This window comes from Mirounga angustirostris, unplaced genomic scaffold, assembly GCF_029215605.1.
Source record: "Mirounga angustirostris isolate CCGP_5_RB_7025 unplaced genomic scaffold, mMirAng1.0.hap1 SCAF_2, whole genome shotgun sequence".
In the NCBI taxonomy this organism is placed as follows: domain Eukaryota; kingdom Metazoa; phylum Chordata; class Mammalia; order Carnivora; family Phocidae; genus Mirounga; species Mirounga angustirostris.
In genome coordinates this window covers 187,265,175-187,281,369 of record NW_026991710.1, presented here as the reverse complement: position 1 = coordinate 187,281,369, position 16,195 = coordinate 187,265,175, and the positions used below count along the sequence as shown (strand labels likewise).

The window sequence follows — 16,195 nt, the reverse complement described above, 5'->3', positions numbered from 1 at the left end:
AAGAGAAGACTTTTTTTAAGACAAAAAACAAAAAGTTTTCTTTACACAGACAATACTGAGAAGAGAGCCAATATGCTCCATTCCCAACACAAAACCCGAGAGTTTCCATGTTCTCTAATCCTAGAAGCCAGGAGAAGCAAGAGAGGCATTTAGAGAAGGAAGGGGGTAAGAATCATTAAACAGTAACACAGATCATTTTTGGTTGGCTGGTTTTGTAACGAATAAGGTTAAGATTTTGAACACAAAGAATGCAATTTTACTTTGGCGGTCCCCATGCATGGACCTCTCTCTCTCTCTCTCTCTCTCACACACACACACACAGAGGCACCCAACACACTTACCTTATTAAGCCACTTTAGCCCTGGTATCGTATTCGAGTTAATCTGTTCCTCCAGCCACGGGCGCATCCGCATCCTTTCCACCGGCATGGTACCCTTTGCAGAAGAGAAACATAGCATCAGGTAATTCTGCTAGTGACTGTCAGGTCTGAACTGTGAAATTCTACACCTCTGCCTGACCCTCTTCCCCGTCCCCTTCCCCAAAACCACACAGCTGACGTGGGCGGTGGATCGGAGGGCCAGCGTGGGCGGGAGGGGGCCTGCCCTGCTAGAGCATACTCAGTAATGAGGAGCTGTCTCGGTGGGACAATGGTTCGGGCCAGACCTGCTCACACTAGATCCCATGGGTGTAGAAGGCCTGGGCTCGCACTAGGTCCCATGGGTGTAGAAGGCCTGGGCTGGCAGAAACCCTGCTAGTTCGAGGGCCTGGACACCCTAGGGACTTGGCCTAAAGAGAGGTCTTAGCCCCACCCCAACCCGGCTGTGTAGCAGAGCCCTTCGGTGTAGCAGGTGGGTATTGGGAGGACCAGCAGTTTACAAATACCTTTGGGTGTTACCCTCCCAAGAGCCCAGGGTGGACAGAGCAAAACAGTTGTGGGAAACAGTGCTTAGAGCCAATTTGTGGCTTTTGGGTATCTGGGTGACAGAAATGTTTTGAACCACCAATTTTCATGCTTTAAAGTCTAAAAGCATCAATTCATCTGGTGTCCTATCTACTCTCAGAGCCCGGCAGCATCTCCGCTCTGGCTTCAGCTCGGCACTCACGTTCATGCACTCTCTTGCTCCCTCCCTCAAAGACCCCCCCTCACGGCCACTCCCTCTGACCTGAGATCCTCCTCCCCTTCCTTTAACTAACCTTCCCTCTGAAAATAGCTGCCTGGTCTAAACATGGTCCCTCCACCAGCCCACATCCTGCCTCTCTTCCCTCCTTCCAGATACATTTCTAGATAGTCTTTCCCTTGTCCACTCAAATACCACCAGAGTGCAATCACTAACAAAGTACTGTCTAGCACTCATCTTCATCCTATTTGCATGTAAATTTAAATGGAATGTGGGATTCAAAAGCAAAGATGAGGTCCATTCAAGCTTCCACTCTATAAAACTTCATGGACAGTGTGACATCATCCTCTTTTCAACCCTTAGCTGTATCTTCCTTCTTTTACTCATTTCCTCCTCCGAAAATGAGCTCCGAAAATTCTACTGAGATGAATTTGGGTTGCGATGATCCAAGTCTCAGTCACTCTCTCTCCCAGCTTGCAGAGGACTTCTCTCTCCTCTGTGCCTCCCCCAGTTCTGCCAGCGTGCGAGCATCACTATGTCAGAGCCTTGGCCTCGAGAGCCTGACGACATTCTAGAACTCGATTCTAGAACCTGCACATCTCTCCCAGTTCAGATCCACTCTCTGTTGCAGATGCTTCCTCGGAATCCCTGCTCACACTGCACTCTCTGCTGCTCCTTCTCAGGCCTTGCCCATCCTTCCCCATCCTCCAAGACCCAGTTTCTGCCCTCCTTCTCCACAGGCCTTCCCAGACCACTCCAGCCCAATCCTCCTCCCAGATTCCCCAATACTCACTGATCTTACATTGCTCATTTGAGAATCAAACACTGCTTGAGAGTGGCATTCCATGCTGTCTTTGTTCTTATCCAACTCTCTCCTTAACTATAAACTCTTCCACTGTGTACACCTCTCTTCCTAACCAAACTGTAAGTTCTTTGAGAGCAGGAACTCTACCCCTCGTAGGGTCTTTTAATATTCCTACAAAGCCCAAATGCTGCCTTCCACCCAGGAGATATTCAAACAAGATCCAGGCCAGCTCTGAAGGTCAGCCAAGCTGGGCTGACATTGCTGGTTGGCCCTGTCCACGCATGTGGAGGCTTCAGGTCACCGCTCTTTGAGATAAGTAACAGGAAGCTTGGGGACAAGCCCACAGGGGCCCCCAATACCGCTGCTCTTAGTGGTTCGCAAGTCATTCCAGTCCCTCATGCGTTTATCCACCTTTTCAAGATCATTTATTGAGAATGATATTCCAGGAACAGGAAAAGGCAAGACATCCTCTAGCATCTAGAAACTCCTAGTCTAATAAGGGACAAGAAGGAAGAGATTACCATACCACACGAAGAGTCCTGTGTACAGAATGGTACTAGAAAGCAGTTGGCAACAGAGAGGGGCCAGAGACAGGCTGGCCCTGCAGGGCCTGGAGAACCATGCCTAGGGATTGTGATCATCATCCCAAGACAGGAGGGATAACTGGGGATTAATGCAAATGAATGATATGATCGATTTTGTTGACAGTAAAGGGAAGAGCTGACTACAAAATCCAGACCAGTACATTACCACTTTTAATGGGCACACAAATCTTGATTTGGCAGGTCTAGGTGAGCCCTGTGATTCCCCCTTTCTAATAAGCTCCAAGGTCCTTGGACCAGACTCTGAGGAGCAAGGCTCTAGATTGCCTTCTATTTTTAATTATGAGCCACCTGCTCTTCTGTGCTCTTCCTGCAAAGTCTGGTCATTCTGGCAAGCAGAGCCCCTCCATTAGGCTCAGCGTATCACGTTCTGTATCACCTATCTGTTGGTCCACCCCTTATTTACATGCTGGGCCTTTCTAACAAGGACACAGCTCAGCCAAACCTCGGTCTCTCAGTTACCTAGCCAAAACACTGTGGAAATCACACACGTAAAAGATGTTCTAAATCTTGAGTTAGGACTGTCATTACTCATAAGCAGATTTTTAGGAAAAGCAGAGATAGCAAGCATCGCCTTATCAGAGTAGGACAAACTCTGTTACAAAGGACTTCTCTTATTTTAGGTTCTACGTTTTGTTTTGTTTTAAACACCTAGGACTTCCCCGATGTTACACACTGGGAAAAAACTAATCCTTTCACATGAAGATACTTCCTCTATATATACTTGATCTTAGAGCCCGGCCCCACGTCCCACACACTAAACAGGTAATGATTGACCAGTGGTCTCGCTGCCTGATGCAGAAGAAAACAGGTGCCGTAATAGGTCTCCCATGATGGTCACCAGCCGAGTGTACGTCCTGACTTGTGCGGAAGAAAGTGAAGGTGGAATGCTATATTGAGCCTAGCGCCAGAAACTCATCCTTTAGTTTGACACAAAAAATAAATGGGATTTCCAGAGATTAAAAGGCTGAGAGGACAGTCACAGAGGGTCAGAGACTAGATACTGAGAAAAGAGTCCTCTTTGGCATGAATTTTCTAGCTTCTGTCAATGAAATTCATGGTGACAGATGGGTCTTCCCTTTTGGAAGGCGAGTTTCCCAGAGGCACCCGGTCCCATGGACCACAGGAAACTCAAACTGAGTTGGGGAAGGCATGGAACAGGTGAGAAAAGACAAAAAGGTGCTATTTTTGGCAAGAGAACCACAGTCCACCAGAAATCAAGACACGTGTTCCAGTCCTGACCTTGACGTTACTAGTGTGTGTCCTTAGGCTAGTCACCCAAACCCTCTGGTCTGCACTTCGATCATCTAGGAAAATGAGAAATTTCAAAAAGATAATTTCTCAAGTGATCTACGACTCTAGGAATCCTTTTGTGACATGAAGGCTCATTATCTGGTTTATCTTTTGTGTAAGCTTCTATGCTTGTGCACTGGGTTGTTTTTAAGAGTGAAATGCTTGGGGCGCCTGGGGGGCTCAGTCAGTTAAGGGCCCGACTCTTGATTTCGGCTCAGGTCATGGTCTCAGGTCCTGGGATGGAGCTCCACGTCCAGCTCTTCACTCAGCAGGGGGTCTGCTTAAGGATTCTCTCTCCTTCTCCCTCCACCCCACTCTTGCTCGCATGTGCTCTCTCTCTCTCAAATAAATCAATCAATCTTTTTTTAAAGTGAAATGCTGAAATTATGGCTCTTTAAGCCTAAAATATGGAACATCTACCCTCGATCCCAACAAAACGCACTTTCTAAAATCACCTCTCATTATACCTTTGAGATGTGGGGTTGGGATCATCTTTAGAGCCATGGCATCAGCCTCTAAATCAGTTCAGTACATGGCGGGTATTTAGAATATCACTGGTACTGGTGGTGCCCATCAATGCATGTAAGCTATTCCCTGTGACTCACAGGAAGTGATCAGTCCCCCATGAAGTTGACAATGGTATGGTCATGCTCAGGGCCAGTAACAGTGATCTTGAATTTTAACCTAAATAACTGAATTTTGGATCTTGGAATAGTAACAGCAATGGCGACTATTCACTGAGCACATAATATATGCCAACCCATTAAAACCAGTTTTTCTGAGTTTCTCGTGTAATTCTTATAACCCTAAGAAGGTAGGGACTTTATTTAGTATTCCATATTACAGATGACAGGATAGGTAAAGGAACTGCTTTCAAGGCAATCTGCTAGTAAGGAGGAGAGCCAAGACTCTCATGCGGATCTCTCTGAAAGGCCCAGCTTCAGAAACCCTAACACCTGCTTTTTTCTTACCCTAGAAAGCACTCAGTTATGATGGTCTTTTAACTGTTCTACTTCCTGAGCCTTTCCCAACTCCTGTCTGTTCTGCATACCACTGACATATTAAATTTCCTAAAATACCACTTAAATCATGTTAATATTCTATTCCAGAGACTTGTAAACATCCCTGCTGGATTTAAGATAATAAAATCCTTGGCTGAGAGAGGGTGGTACGCTTCTGCTAATGACACAATTAGGTAATTCAGACCTAAGTCCCAAGGCGAATAACAAGAAAACCTACACAAAACATGTTTTTAAAAATCTGTTTAGAAGAATCAGAGAACTAAGAAGGTAGCAAAGAATTAGGAGAGCAGGATCAGGAAGAAGAAAGAAACTCAGGAAGGTAAGCCTGACATTTGGGGCATTCTTCCCCTAGCTTAGGGGCATCTGCCAATTCCCGAATAGGAGGCTCCAGGGCACAGAAGCTGAGCAAAGCTTCTGACACATTCCGGTGACTAAGGGGGACAAGAATTGAAGATCAGGACTTAACTAGGAAAAGGAAGTCTAGAAACCACCACCCCCCCCCACACACACAAGCTTCATTTGGGATAAAACTAATGGAAACAGACTAACCTCAAAGACTGAAGCCTAGCTTTGAATCACCTCAATCTTTGATCAAATTAAAATGATCTGGAACTCCCAGAAGTGAATGTAATCATATCTTGAGGAAGACAACATTATCCTAGAATTTATATTACCTCTGGAGTTTTTTCATACACACAATCAATATAGCTGAGAATACAAGGATAAAAGACAACAAAATAAAAAATCAATGAAATATGGACAACAAAAACAGACCCACAGGGATTCAGACACAGGTCTTATACAGATAGATATAAGGGATGCACAGATAACAAACGTTTTCAGACACAGTCTTTAAGACAAGTATGCCTACATAAAAGACAAGATGGACAATGTTGGTAAAGAACTAGAAACTAAAAAAGAAATTCTAGGACTAAAGGGCAAATAATTAAAATCAAGAACTCAACGGATGGGTTTACTAATAGATTAGACACCGCAATAAAAAGTAAGAAGAAGAAGACAGGTCGGAAGGAAATAAACAGAATGAAGCACTTAGAGACAAAAGGGTGGAAAATGTTAAAAAGAAGATAGCATCCATAGCAGATTTTATCTTAGAGGTAAAAAGATCTAAAATATGGGCAGTCTGCAGTTCCATGAAGACAAGAGAAAGAATGAGGCAAAAGCGATATTTGGGGAACAATGACCAATTATCTTCCAACCACAGATTTAATAATTTACTACAAACCCCAAACGGACAAATACAAATAACACGACACTCCAGTACGCGTGCTGAAAACCAAAATCATAGCGAAAAATCTTAAAGATGGCCAGAGGGAAAAAACAGGCATCACCTTCAAAAAACGAATAACAAAAACCCCAAGACCCAGAAGCCTTACCGTGGCTACTCAACAGAAACCCTGGGAGACAGAAGACAACGGAAAGGTGTCCGTAAGGTACTCAAAGGAAAAGCTGCTATTTGTCAAAAGCTGAGCTACAGCAAAAATCTCCGTCGAGAATGAAGTGGAAATAAAAGCATCTTCGCTCAGAGAAGAATTTCCACCAGCAGTCCCACAGCTCATCAGATCCCAGTTGCAGGCCACAGGAGGTGGGTCAAAACTGGGGAAGAGGGAAGGCAAGAGTATTGGCGCCACGCAGCTAAGAAGAGGGCTTCAGCGTGAGTCTGATCACAGCAGCACTCCATCCCATTTCTTCAGCACCTGGGACATTGATCTGTTTTATAAGTAACCTGCCAGGGCTCTTGTCACCTGATAGCCCTTACACAGCCATGTGCCCACCCCTCTTCCCTCCTTTTTTTTTTTTTTTAAAGATTTTATTTATTTATTTGAGAGAGAGAAAGTGAGAGAGAGCATGAGAGGGGAGAGGGTCAGAGGGAGAAGCAGACTCCCCACTGAGCGGGGAGCCCGATGCGGGACTCGATCCAGGGACTCCAGGATCATGGCCTGAGCTGAAGGCAGTCGCTTAACCAACTGAGCCACCCAGGCGCCCCCCCTCTTCCCTCCTAACAAAAGCTAGCTCCAATCTCTTTTCATCGACGAAACCTTCTCTCTCAGCTCTAACCTGGGACCCTCTGCTCCTACAGCAGGTACTCCTACTGCAGTACCCAGTCATCCAGTGTATGGACAAATATGTATTAAACCCACGTTATTGCAAGGCACTCTGCTAGGTGCTAGGGAGGATTCAGAGATGTGTGAGACCTGATCACTACCCTCAAGGAATTAATAAGTTAACTGGGGGTATGAGACATAAATCCTATAAAGCGACCCAATAATACTATAATTATGATAATAAAAGACTGCACTAGAGATCAGAAGGCAGTATACGATTAATTGCCGACTACGGGAACTAGTTCGTGAGGAATCCATAAATCGTTATCGGATGGGTTGGTAAGGGAAAGCTTTGAGGCACAGGAAGAGCTTATTAGGATGGGGAGGAATAGTCCAGGCACAGAGAGGGTGGCAAGCAAGCCAGGCAAAGGTGAAGGCTGGTAGAAAGGGCAGAGGCAGGACCGGGGAAGGTGGGTTTGCTGACGTGGGCGGAGCAACTGCCTTGGGCACCAATGTGGGTGGAGCTTCGTGAGAGTCCGCGAGCAGGTGAGCAGGTGAGCAGGTGAGCAGCACGGGCTGGGTGGTTTACAGAAATCATCGCTAACCCACACACCGGCCTTTATCAGTTAAATATTGTTATCCCCATTTTAAGGAGGAGGAAAAGCATAGCTTGAAAAGGTGACTTTAAAAAAAAGAAGGAAAAACCATGTCGCAGTCACCCAAGCCCCTAGAAGAGGGACCAAGGCTTGTACCCCCCATCGCCCAGCTGGTGGACAGAGGCTCCTAAAATGCTGGGTACCAGCCTGAGATTAGTCACGTATAGCAGTCACAGAGGGGCAAACGGAGGCAAGGAGATGAGCCAGCGGCTACTGCTCGGGTCCAGGGTGGAGGCTGCGGGAACGCACAGAAAGTGAAGCAAGTGGCAAGCCCCGTGTAGGAACGTACTAGCGACATCTAGTAGTAACTTTTCCTGAACATTTGGTAATCGTTCCCCAAATGCAAGTGCCTCTTGCATGAGATTCTACACTCCTCACACCGACCTTTGTACCCTTTTGGCAAAAGTTAAAAATTCCAGTTCAAAATCACGTGAGTTGAGAGGAAGAAGGCTGGAGTTGAAAACCGAAAATCCTCGCCATCATCATCGCCCTCCTCGTCCCCATCACCCTGTCCAAGTGTTTCCTAGGAATCAGACCCTAGGCCAGGGGCTTTTCACGCGTTACTTCATTTAATCTTCAAACAAGTTCTATGAGGTACAGCATCCTATCTCCATTTGATAGATGAGGAAATGAAGCTGCTTACCAAGCTGCAGAGCTAGTAAGTGGTAAAGCTAGGATTCAAATCCGGATCCACCTGATTCCAAAGAAGATGCCAAAAACCCCCAGGCCAGTGTTTTTCAAACACTGGGTCATGAAATCAATTTATGGCACTTCAGTTTTAACGTATGTGAACACAGAATACAAACTATGAGAGTCGCCCCAATAAGGGTAAGGTTGTTTTATTATTTTTTTTCCAATTTTATATTATCCTGGTACTGTGGTAAAAAAGGGCATAAAAAGCATTTTATGTGGCCGAACCGCTCCCCAGATGTGTGCACGATGTTCAGAGTGGAAAGCAGGAAGCAGAAGAGAAGGATATGGTGAACCTTAGAACCGTAAGGACTCCTGGAAAACAGACGTGAGAAGCACGAGAGAATTTTAACAACAAGTGCCTGGCATGAAAATATCGTGTTCAGAGCTAAGATAATAGGATGCTGAATCTGAGGGTGGGGTTTGAGACCCGCCCAGTTGGCTAACCTTAATACATCTCTGCCTACAGTATTCACATCACTCTGCACACTCTGGTAGGACCCTGGAGGATGAAGTCAACAATTACCAGTCATGAAATCAGAAGACATTTTAACATTGGGATGAGCACCAGACCCAGAGAAGACATGCCTCTTAGTGTACATGTTACCTGCACCAATGCAAAACCAATTTCAACAAGTTTTATTAAACTTCGGGAGCGTTAATACGCAAGGGAAATCAATTTGTGATATCCACTGTTACCAGTGATGTAATCCTCACTCCATGCACTTACTGTTTTATTTTATTGAACTTTCGAAAGATGCGCGTCACAGATGCATTTAATAATTTTAGTCTCTAGCCCAGTTCTTCTCAAGGTTTTAAGCAATTCAACCATGAATTCTCCTACTATGTGGGCTTTTCAAGAGCTCAACCTTGGGGCGCCTGGGTGGCCCAGTCAGTGAAGCGTCTGCCTTCGGCTCGGGTCATGATTCCAGGGTCCTGGGATCCAGCCCTGCATCGGGCTCCCTGCTCAGCAGGGAGTCTGCTTCTCTCTCTCTTCCTCTGCCCTTCCTCCCTGCTCATTCTCTCTCTCTCTCAAATAAATAAGTAAAATCTTAAAAAAAAAAAAAAAAAGAGCTCGACCTTGAATAATGGGGACAGGATTGCTGGAAATGGCTACCCTCAATGTATCAACATCCCTAGTTACTTTCCATTCACCTCTACCAGCACCCCCAAAATGCCTGTGCTACATTATTACCTGGGGAATTAAAAAAAAAAAAAAAGGACTCCCTGATCCCATCTTAGGCTCACTGAATAAGAATCTCCAGGGATTAAGAACCAAGAATTTTTTTTTTATTATCCCAGGGCAATTTGGATATGCAGCTACGTGTGGATATCACTGCCATTCAGTACCATCAGCTCAATGGCCTTCCAGATCCCATTTGTATAATAAACATCTCCAAATGAGTCATAGGAAAACGAGGACGCCAATGGTGAATAGATTTCATCATGAATAGAATATAAATACATATGAAATTAGAATTCTAAAATGCCTTTAAATACCACGGAACAAGTTTCCCATACTGAGAATCATCCAAATTATAGTTTTGCATATTTGCCATTCTACCCACAATTTTCTTATTGGACGTGTTTTCTATCTCCTTTCAGAAGATATTACCATAGTTACTTTACAAAAATTTCCCTATCTCTGACCACAAACTACTCTGGTACCTGAAACAGTGTGATTGAGCATCTGATAGTAACTTGCACTGCATCATTGCAACCGAAACTGACTTATGGCCTCCACATGTGTGTTTAAAAGACACCAAAATATGTCACTGGTTTTCCGTACTGTTGGTGAGCCAACAGTCATTCTAGGAAACAGTTCTCAATGCAGCCTAAAGAGAACAGGAGTTCTCTCCATCCAGAGAGCAAGCCTTGAAGAAACACAGGACACACTCTTGTCTATGCAGACACGCACTTTTCAGAGAGGGGGCCCAGAGCCCTGCTGCCCATCCCCGCCCAACAAGCCCCGCTCCCCTGTCCCGTCTCCCCAGAGTGCCCATTCTCTGGCCCCATTCTCTGCCCAACACAGCTGCCTAGCACTTCTCCACTACAAATGGGTCTCACTTCCTCCCTCTTGCTTGCTCATGTGTCACAAACTCATGCCTGGGCCGAATAACGCCCAGTCCCGACTCTACCACGACACGTTGATGGTTTATCTGCACATCTTTTTTGCTTCTCCCTCATCAGCCCCTGTTGCTGTACCCCACAGGAATGATCTCAGATCTTTCCACACTGCCTAATTCACAGCCACACTCATCAATCCCGGAAAGGCTCTTGCCTCTCACTTCAGAGAGAAAAACAGACGCCACCAGGCTCTTCTTTCTGAGTTTCTGACTCCGCTCCCTCTTCAAACGTATCTGGACTTCCATGCCCTCCTTTTTTCCTTCTTCAGACCAGGCGAGTAGTGATGCCACTCTCTGCAAGGGGAATGTGGAAGGTTTAAGAGAAGAAATACTGAGATTGGTTTTGGGTCTATTGGCTTTGAGATATTTTTGGGATATCAAAAAAAAAAAAAAAAAAAAGAAAGAAAGAAAGCATTGGGTGGGCCATTAGACCCATGGAGGCTAGAGCTTGGGAGAAATGCCTAGCCTGGAAATAGCCAGCCACCCCTTTGCAAAACTTCCCTTGAATTCCTAAAACACTGCCTCTAATATATATCCTATGCTCCTTTCAAGCCGGACAGCTGGGTTAACATTGCTACATGTGTTAATATGTACATCTGTGTTGACTTCTACTTTGCATCAAACAGGCACCTGATAAATAAAGATCAGCCCTCTCCAGCAATTCTGGACACGTTCTGTACCCGCACAGTCCAACAAGGGAGCCACCAGCCACGTGTGGCTAGTGAACACCTGAACTGTGGCTGGTGTGAATGACAAACCATTCACACCAGATGACACAGAGTTTCAAGGCCAGTTCTGGTTTTTCCAAATCACAGTGAGTGCTCAGGTGTTTGCTCAAAACAAAATATCTGCCTAGGACACCCCTGTGGGGGTTTTGAAGAGGCAGGTTAGCCACCTGACATTGAAACTGTTCTATTTTGAGAAAAGCCTGTTTTGTTTTGTTTGCTTGTTCTTTTTTTGCTTGTTTGTTTTTTCTGGTTTTTTGTTTTTTGGGGTGTTTTTTGTTTTTTGGGTTTTGGGGGGTTTTTTTGAGAAAAGCCTGGTTTTAAAAGGGCTGACTCACGCTCTGCAAGCTTAATCACCTTTCGGAAGGCAACCTGTTGGTAAGTGGGGGAGCTTCTGTGTGAGTAACTCATATCCCTGTTTAGACCTGCAGGCCCTTGAAAACACCACCAGCTGGCAGGTCCAGAGCGCCCAGGATCCCATGCTACGTGACAATGATATGAGCAATAGTTGGTGAGTCTTAAGTGCTCAACAGTGTCAGGCAAGTTCTCAGCTTGTTATGAGTATTATTAGTTCACTTGCTTTGCCACCATCCTGTAAGGTAGGCACTCCTAAAATCTCCATTTTACAGATAAAGAAACTGAGACACATAAGGTTAATAAGTAACTTGCCCAAGGTCACAGAGCTACGGAGTGGCTGAGTTCACATTTCAACACAGGGGGTCTTAGGCCCTTACTTGGCCTTCGGACCATGAGGTCAAACTGGGGTCCACATAAAGAGGCATGGAGGGCCCAGTACCTCCCAGTCTGTGCTGAAGGGGCTCCCAGGGCCGAGAGAGCCCCGTGGCCAGTAAGCACCTCTCCAGCCACACTGGTTGGGCCCGACGCATAGAAAGCAGCTTCCCGACCTCCATTACCCAGCACCACCCCCCATTAATTCATACTTCCTGCCCCTCCGGGTACCTTCCTGGCTGGTGGAAATCAGCAAGAAGTACTGCGTATCATGTCCAGCCAGAGCTTTATTTTTGTAATTTGTACTAGGAAAACAGTATTTCCCCACTCCAAAATAAAATGATCTTCTTACGTTCTACCCCTTCACCTCCATCTCCTCTTCAAGAAAGCAACGGGAGAGAACCAGAGGGTTTGTTATCTGTGTGTTTGTCACTGGGTGCGTTCTCCATTGTTTTAGTTTCTGCTTCTGCCATAAGGCAGGGTCACCTGGCCCAGAGCATGGGCCACCCGGGTCCTGGGCAGTCTTCAGAAAGGAGGGGAGGGAGAAAGTGCACCCTGCCCAGCCTATTCTTTTTTCTTCTTCTTCTTCCTTTTTTCTTTTTTTTGTACCAATTAATTAACATACAGTGCATTACTAGTTTCAGAGGTAGAGTTCAGTGACTCATCCGTTGCATATAACACCCAGTGCTCATGACATCACGTGCCCTCCTTAATGCCCATCACCCAGGTACCCCATTCCCCCAACCCACCCCCAGCAGCCCTCAGTTTGTTTCCTAGAGTTGAGTCTCTTATGGTTTGTCTCCCTCTCTGATTTTGTCTTATTTTATTTTTCCTTCCCTTCCCCTGTGTTCATCTGTTTTGTTTCTTAAATTCCACATATGAGTGATTCTTGATGGGCCCCAAGAACTAAGCACACATAAGACCCATAGATGCTCTACCACCTCAATGCACATTTTGCATGAACATCCGTGTAAGGTACTGAAAACCACTCAGGTGGTAAACATTTGGGGTATTTGTCAATTTCCACCCCGTCAGTGTATATGCAGAGCAAACACGGGCTATGAGGGCATTTTGCTTCTCCCTCATTTTTAGTATCAGGACCTCTAACGAGTGCCAAACCTCATGCCTGCAAATGCCACGCCAACCTGCCTACATCTGTACTCCCTCCACACCCTGTTTGTCCTACGTCCGTCCACACCAACTTACTTCCCTCTCGGAATGAAGGGCCACTTTTAAATCTACCCTTCCCAAAAAGCTTTCCCTGACCAGTGCAGGTTCAACTCTTACCACAACAGCCTTCCTGCTCATACGGATAGAATGGCCCCAAGAAATAGCTGGATGTTAATGATAATTGATCTTGTCTGACTCTTCGCTAATTAAGTTGACCCGGAATAAGTGATTCTGATCGCCACAGGGCCTTGCGCTACCCTTATTTGTCACTGAGTAGCAGGGCGGCCACAATGCAGGGCTGACAGGCACCATGACTTGGGGACAGCACGGCCACCCATGAGCAGGGTGGAGGCCTGTGTCCCAAGGAGCTAGTGCCCCATCCTTATCACCATGCCCTATTTGAGGCTAGAACAGGGGAGTTGTGACCCTGAGAATTCAACCTGCCATTGCTCTAAAAACTCAGAAATCTCTTAGACTCCACCACTTTCTCCAAAACTGGAGGAGGCATGCAGGTCTAGGAGTATTTCCCTCAGCAACCCTGGCCAACTCCCCAGGGCACTGCCTCAGGAACCAAACGCAGAGGGTAGCAGAACCCCTGATCCTTAAGCCTCAGTATTCTTATCTGTAAAATGGGGATAACTTCCTTAGAGTTTGTGGTAGGACTAGTAAGATGTGCAAAGTGCCTCGCCTACTATCTGGTCAACAGTGGATATTTAATAATCAATAGTTTCCACCGACACAAATTTTTGATCAAGGACGTTTGACGGAGCATGATTTACAACAGCAAAAAATTTAAATTGATCCAAACACCAGACAGTATGGAGATGGTTACATAACATGCGGTAGACTCAAATAATGAAAAACCGTGACTCTAGAAGAGTATTCCATTTGTATGAGAAAGTGATCAGCATATATATGTTAACATAGAGCTAATATATGTAAGTATATATTCTATGTGTTTTTATATATTCCATATAAGTAATATACAAGTTAATATAGTTCAGAATATAATACAAGTTAATAAGTGAAAAAAAAGCAGGGCAACACACTTCCAGGATATGCTGGGCACGGCTGCTGAGTCGGGGCGCTGACACGGGGCCCCCCTCATGACCACAGTCAGAGCTCACCCCGCACAAACGCTCCAGCCGACTCCCACAGAGGCCGGCGCCGCCTGGTACAGGACTGACGATGTGCACCAGGACACAGCTGTGTGGCCCGGAACTGGGCGGCCAGGGGCCAGGGGAGCACCCCAACCCCAGCGGCAGCAGACCAAGCGAGGAGGTTTGCTCAACAGTGAGTAAAAAGCTGCCATCCATTACAGCATAGGGTGTCTCGGGGGTGGGAGGGTATAATCCCCAGGAGGAATCATAAAGGCACATCCTAATGAGTGCCATCCCGTGTTCACTCCAAGTCCTGAGGTTTCCAACAGCCCTGATGGCAGCAGAGTGCTCTAATTTTAGATCAGAGAATAAGTATAATATGACAGTAAAGAACATTCTTCTCGGGGTGCCTGGGTGGCTCAGTCGTTAAGCGTCTGCCTTCGGCTCAGGTCATGATCCCAGGGTCCTGGGATCGAGCCCCACGTCGGGCTCCTTGCTCGGCGGGAAGCCTGCTTCTCTCTCTCGCACTCCCTCTGCTTATGTTCCTACTCTCGCTGTCTCTCTGTCAAATAAATAAATAAAATCTTAAAAAAAAAACAACACTCTTCTCAGAACGACGGAGTTTCTGTCTATCCTTCCTCCCCCCTCCCTCCCTTCATGGACGATGTAGTCCAAAAGCCCATTAGCTGGAATTGTGCAAAGCAGATGTACTGTGTTGAAGAGTGTGGCCCTCAGATTCATGTCCACCCAGAACCTGTGGACATAAACTTATGCGGAAATAGGGTCTTTGCAGATATTATCAAGTTAAAATCAGATCATACTGGGTTAGGATGGGCCCTAAATCCAACATGACTGGTGTCCTTACAAGAAGAGGGAAATCTGGACACACACACATACACAGAGAGGAGAAGGCTGTAGGAAGACAGAGATGGGTGTTGGGGGGATGCATCCACAAGCCAAGGAAAGCCAAAGATTACCAGCTGCCACCAAATCAAGCAGAGAAGCAGGGAGCAGATTCTCCCATAGAGCCCCCAGAAGAAACCAACCCTGCTAACACCCTGATTTCAGACTTCCAGCCTCCAGAACCATGAGGCAATAAATTTCTGTTGTTTAAATCACCCAGTTTGTGGTACTCTGTTATGGCAGCCCTAACAATCTGAAAATAGTAGACATTCGGGGAGCAGAGCAGAAGCATGCTAGTGTGGGGTCCTGGCCCTTGGGGGGGAAGGAAGCAGTGGCCTGTAGCGTGGGGAGTACTGAAGCCAATGTGGGGCAGTGAGGATAGACACTGGGGGAGACGGAAGCCTAGAGTGGGGTGTCAGGGCCCAAGTGAGGTGACAGGGCTCCTGTCCAGGGGCAGCAGTCCCATCCAGAGCACAGGAGCCCAAGGAATGAGGTGGGGGGACAACCTCATTGCCATGGGGACGTGAGATTAGATACTTACAGGCAACTGAGTAAATTAATTAATACATTAAGGATAATGGGAGCCAGGTTTCTCACTTTTGGAGAAGGAAGTACAAACAGAGGAAGAAATCTAGAATAACCCCGGGTGTTGGAAGAAAATAAGGACTGAATTCATAGTTCATCATATATCTCGATAAATACAGAAATAAATATAGATGTACAAATCTGTGTCTGTGTATGGCACATATATTCCCTGCCCACTAAGAGGGAATGGGGGCGGCCACATACCACTGGTGGTAAGCACACATAATACCCAAATCTTAGTTTCTAAACACCATTCTCCACTAAAAGGAATCACGGCTTCTTGGGAAAATGGCTGATTGCAGGTCTGGGGCAGAGAATGCAGAAGATAAACATGAACCATTTTGGAGGACCAGAAAGTAAGGAAGTGTCCAAAGAACTCTGGGGACACAGCAAGAGGACACAGCAGCCAAGGGGCTCCCCCCAGCCAAATCGGGGATAATCTGAACATCAAAATACTGATAGAAGTGTGTTGAATGAAATAGGAATCAATGAAAAAGTAAACAGGGAGAAGAGAAAGCTCTTCGATAAAGCAGAATGCCAAGTAGTAAGTGTGGACAGAGTATGGAACCAGAAATGACCACTTGGCAGCTATCGAAGAAGTAACCACA

General features: G+C 46.0%; 1 protein-coding gene across 4 annotated transcripts in view; it reads right to left on the bottom strand.

Moving 5' to 3' along the window:
• The window catches only part of IRF2 (interferon regulatory factor 2), an 81,630-nt gene that overhangs the window by 40,550 nt on the left and 24,885 nt on the right, over positions 1–16,195 (bottom strand). For all 4 annotated transcript variants that reach the window (XM_054508560.2, XM_045879631.2, XM_045879629.3 and 1 more), the window contains exon 2: positions 342–434. In XM_054508560.2, coding sequence (XP_054364535.1) covers positions 342–428 — 87 coding nt within the window. In that variant the 5' untranslated portion in view covers positions 429–434. The remainder of the gene's footprint in view (positions 1–341; positions 435–16,195) is intronic.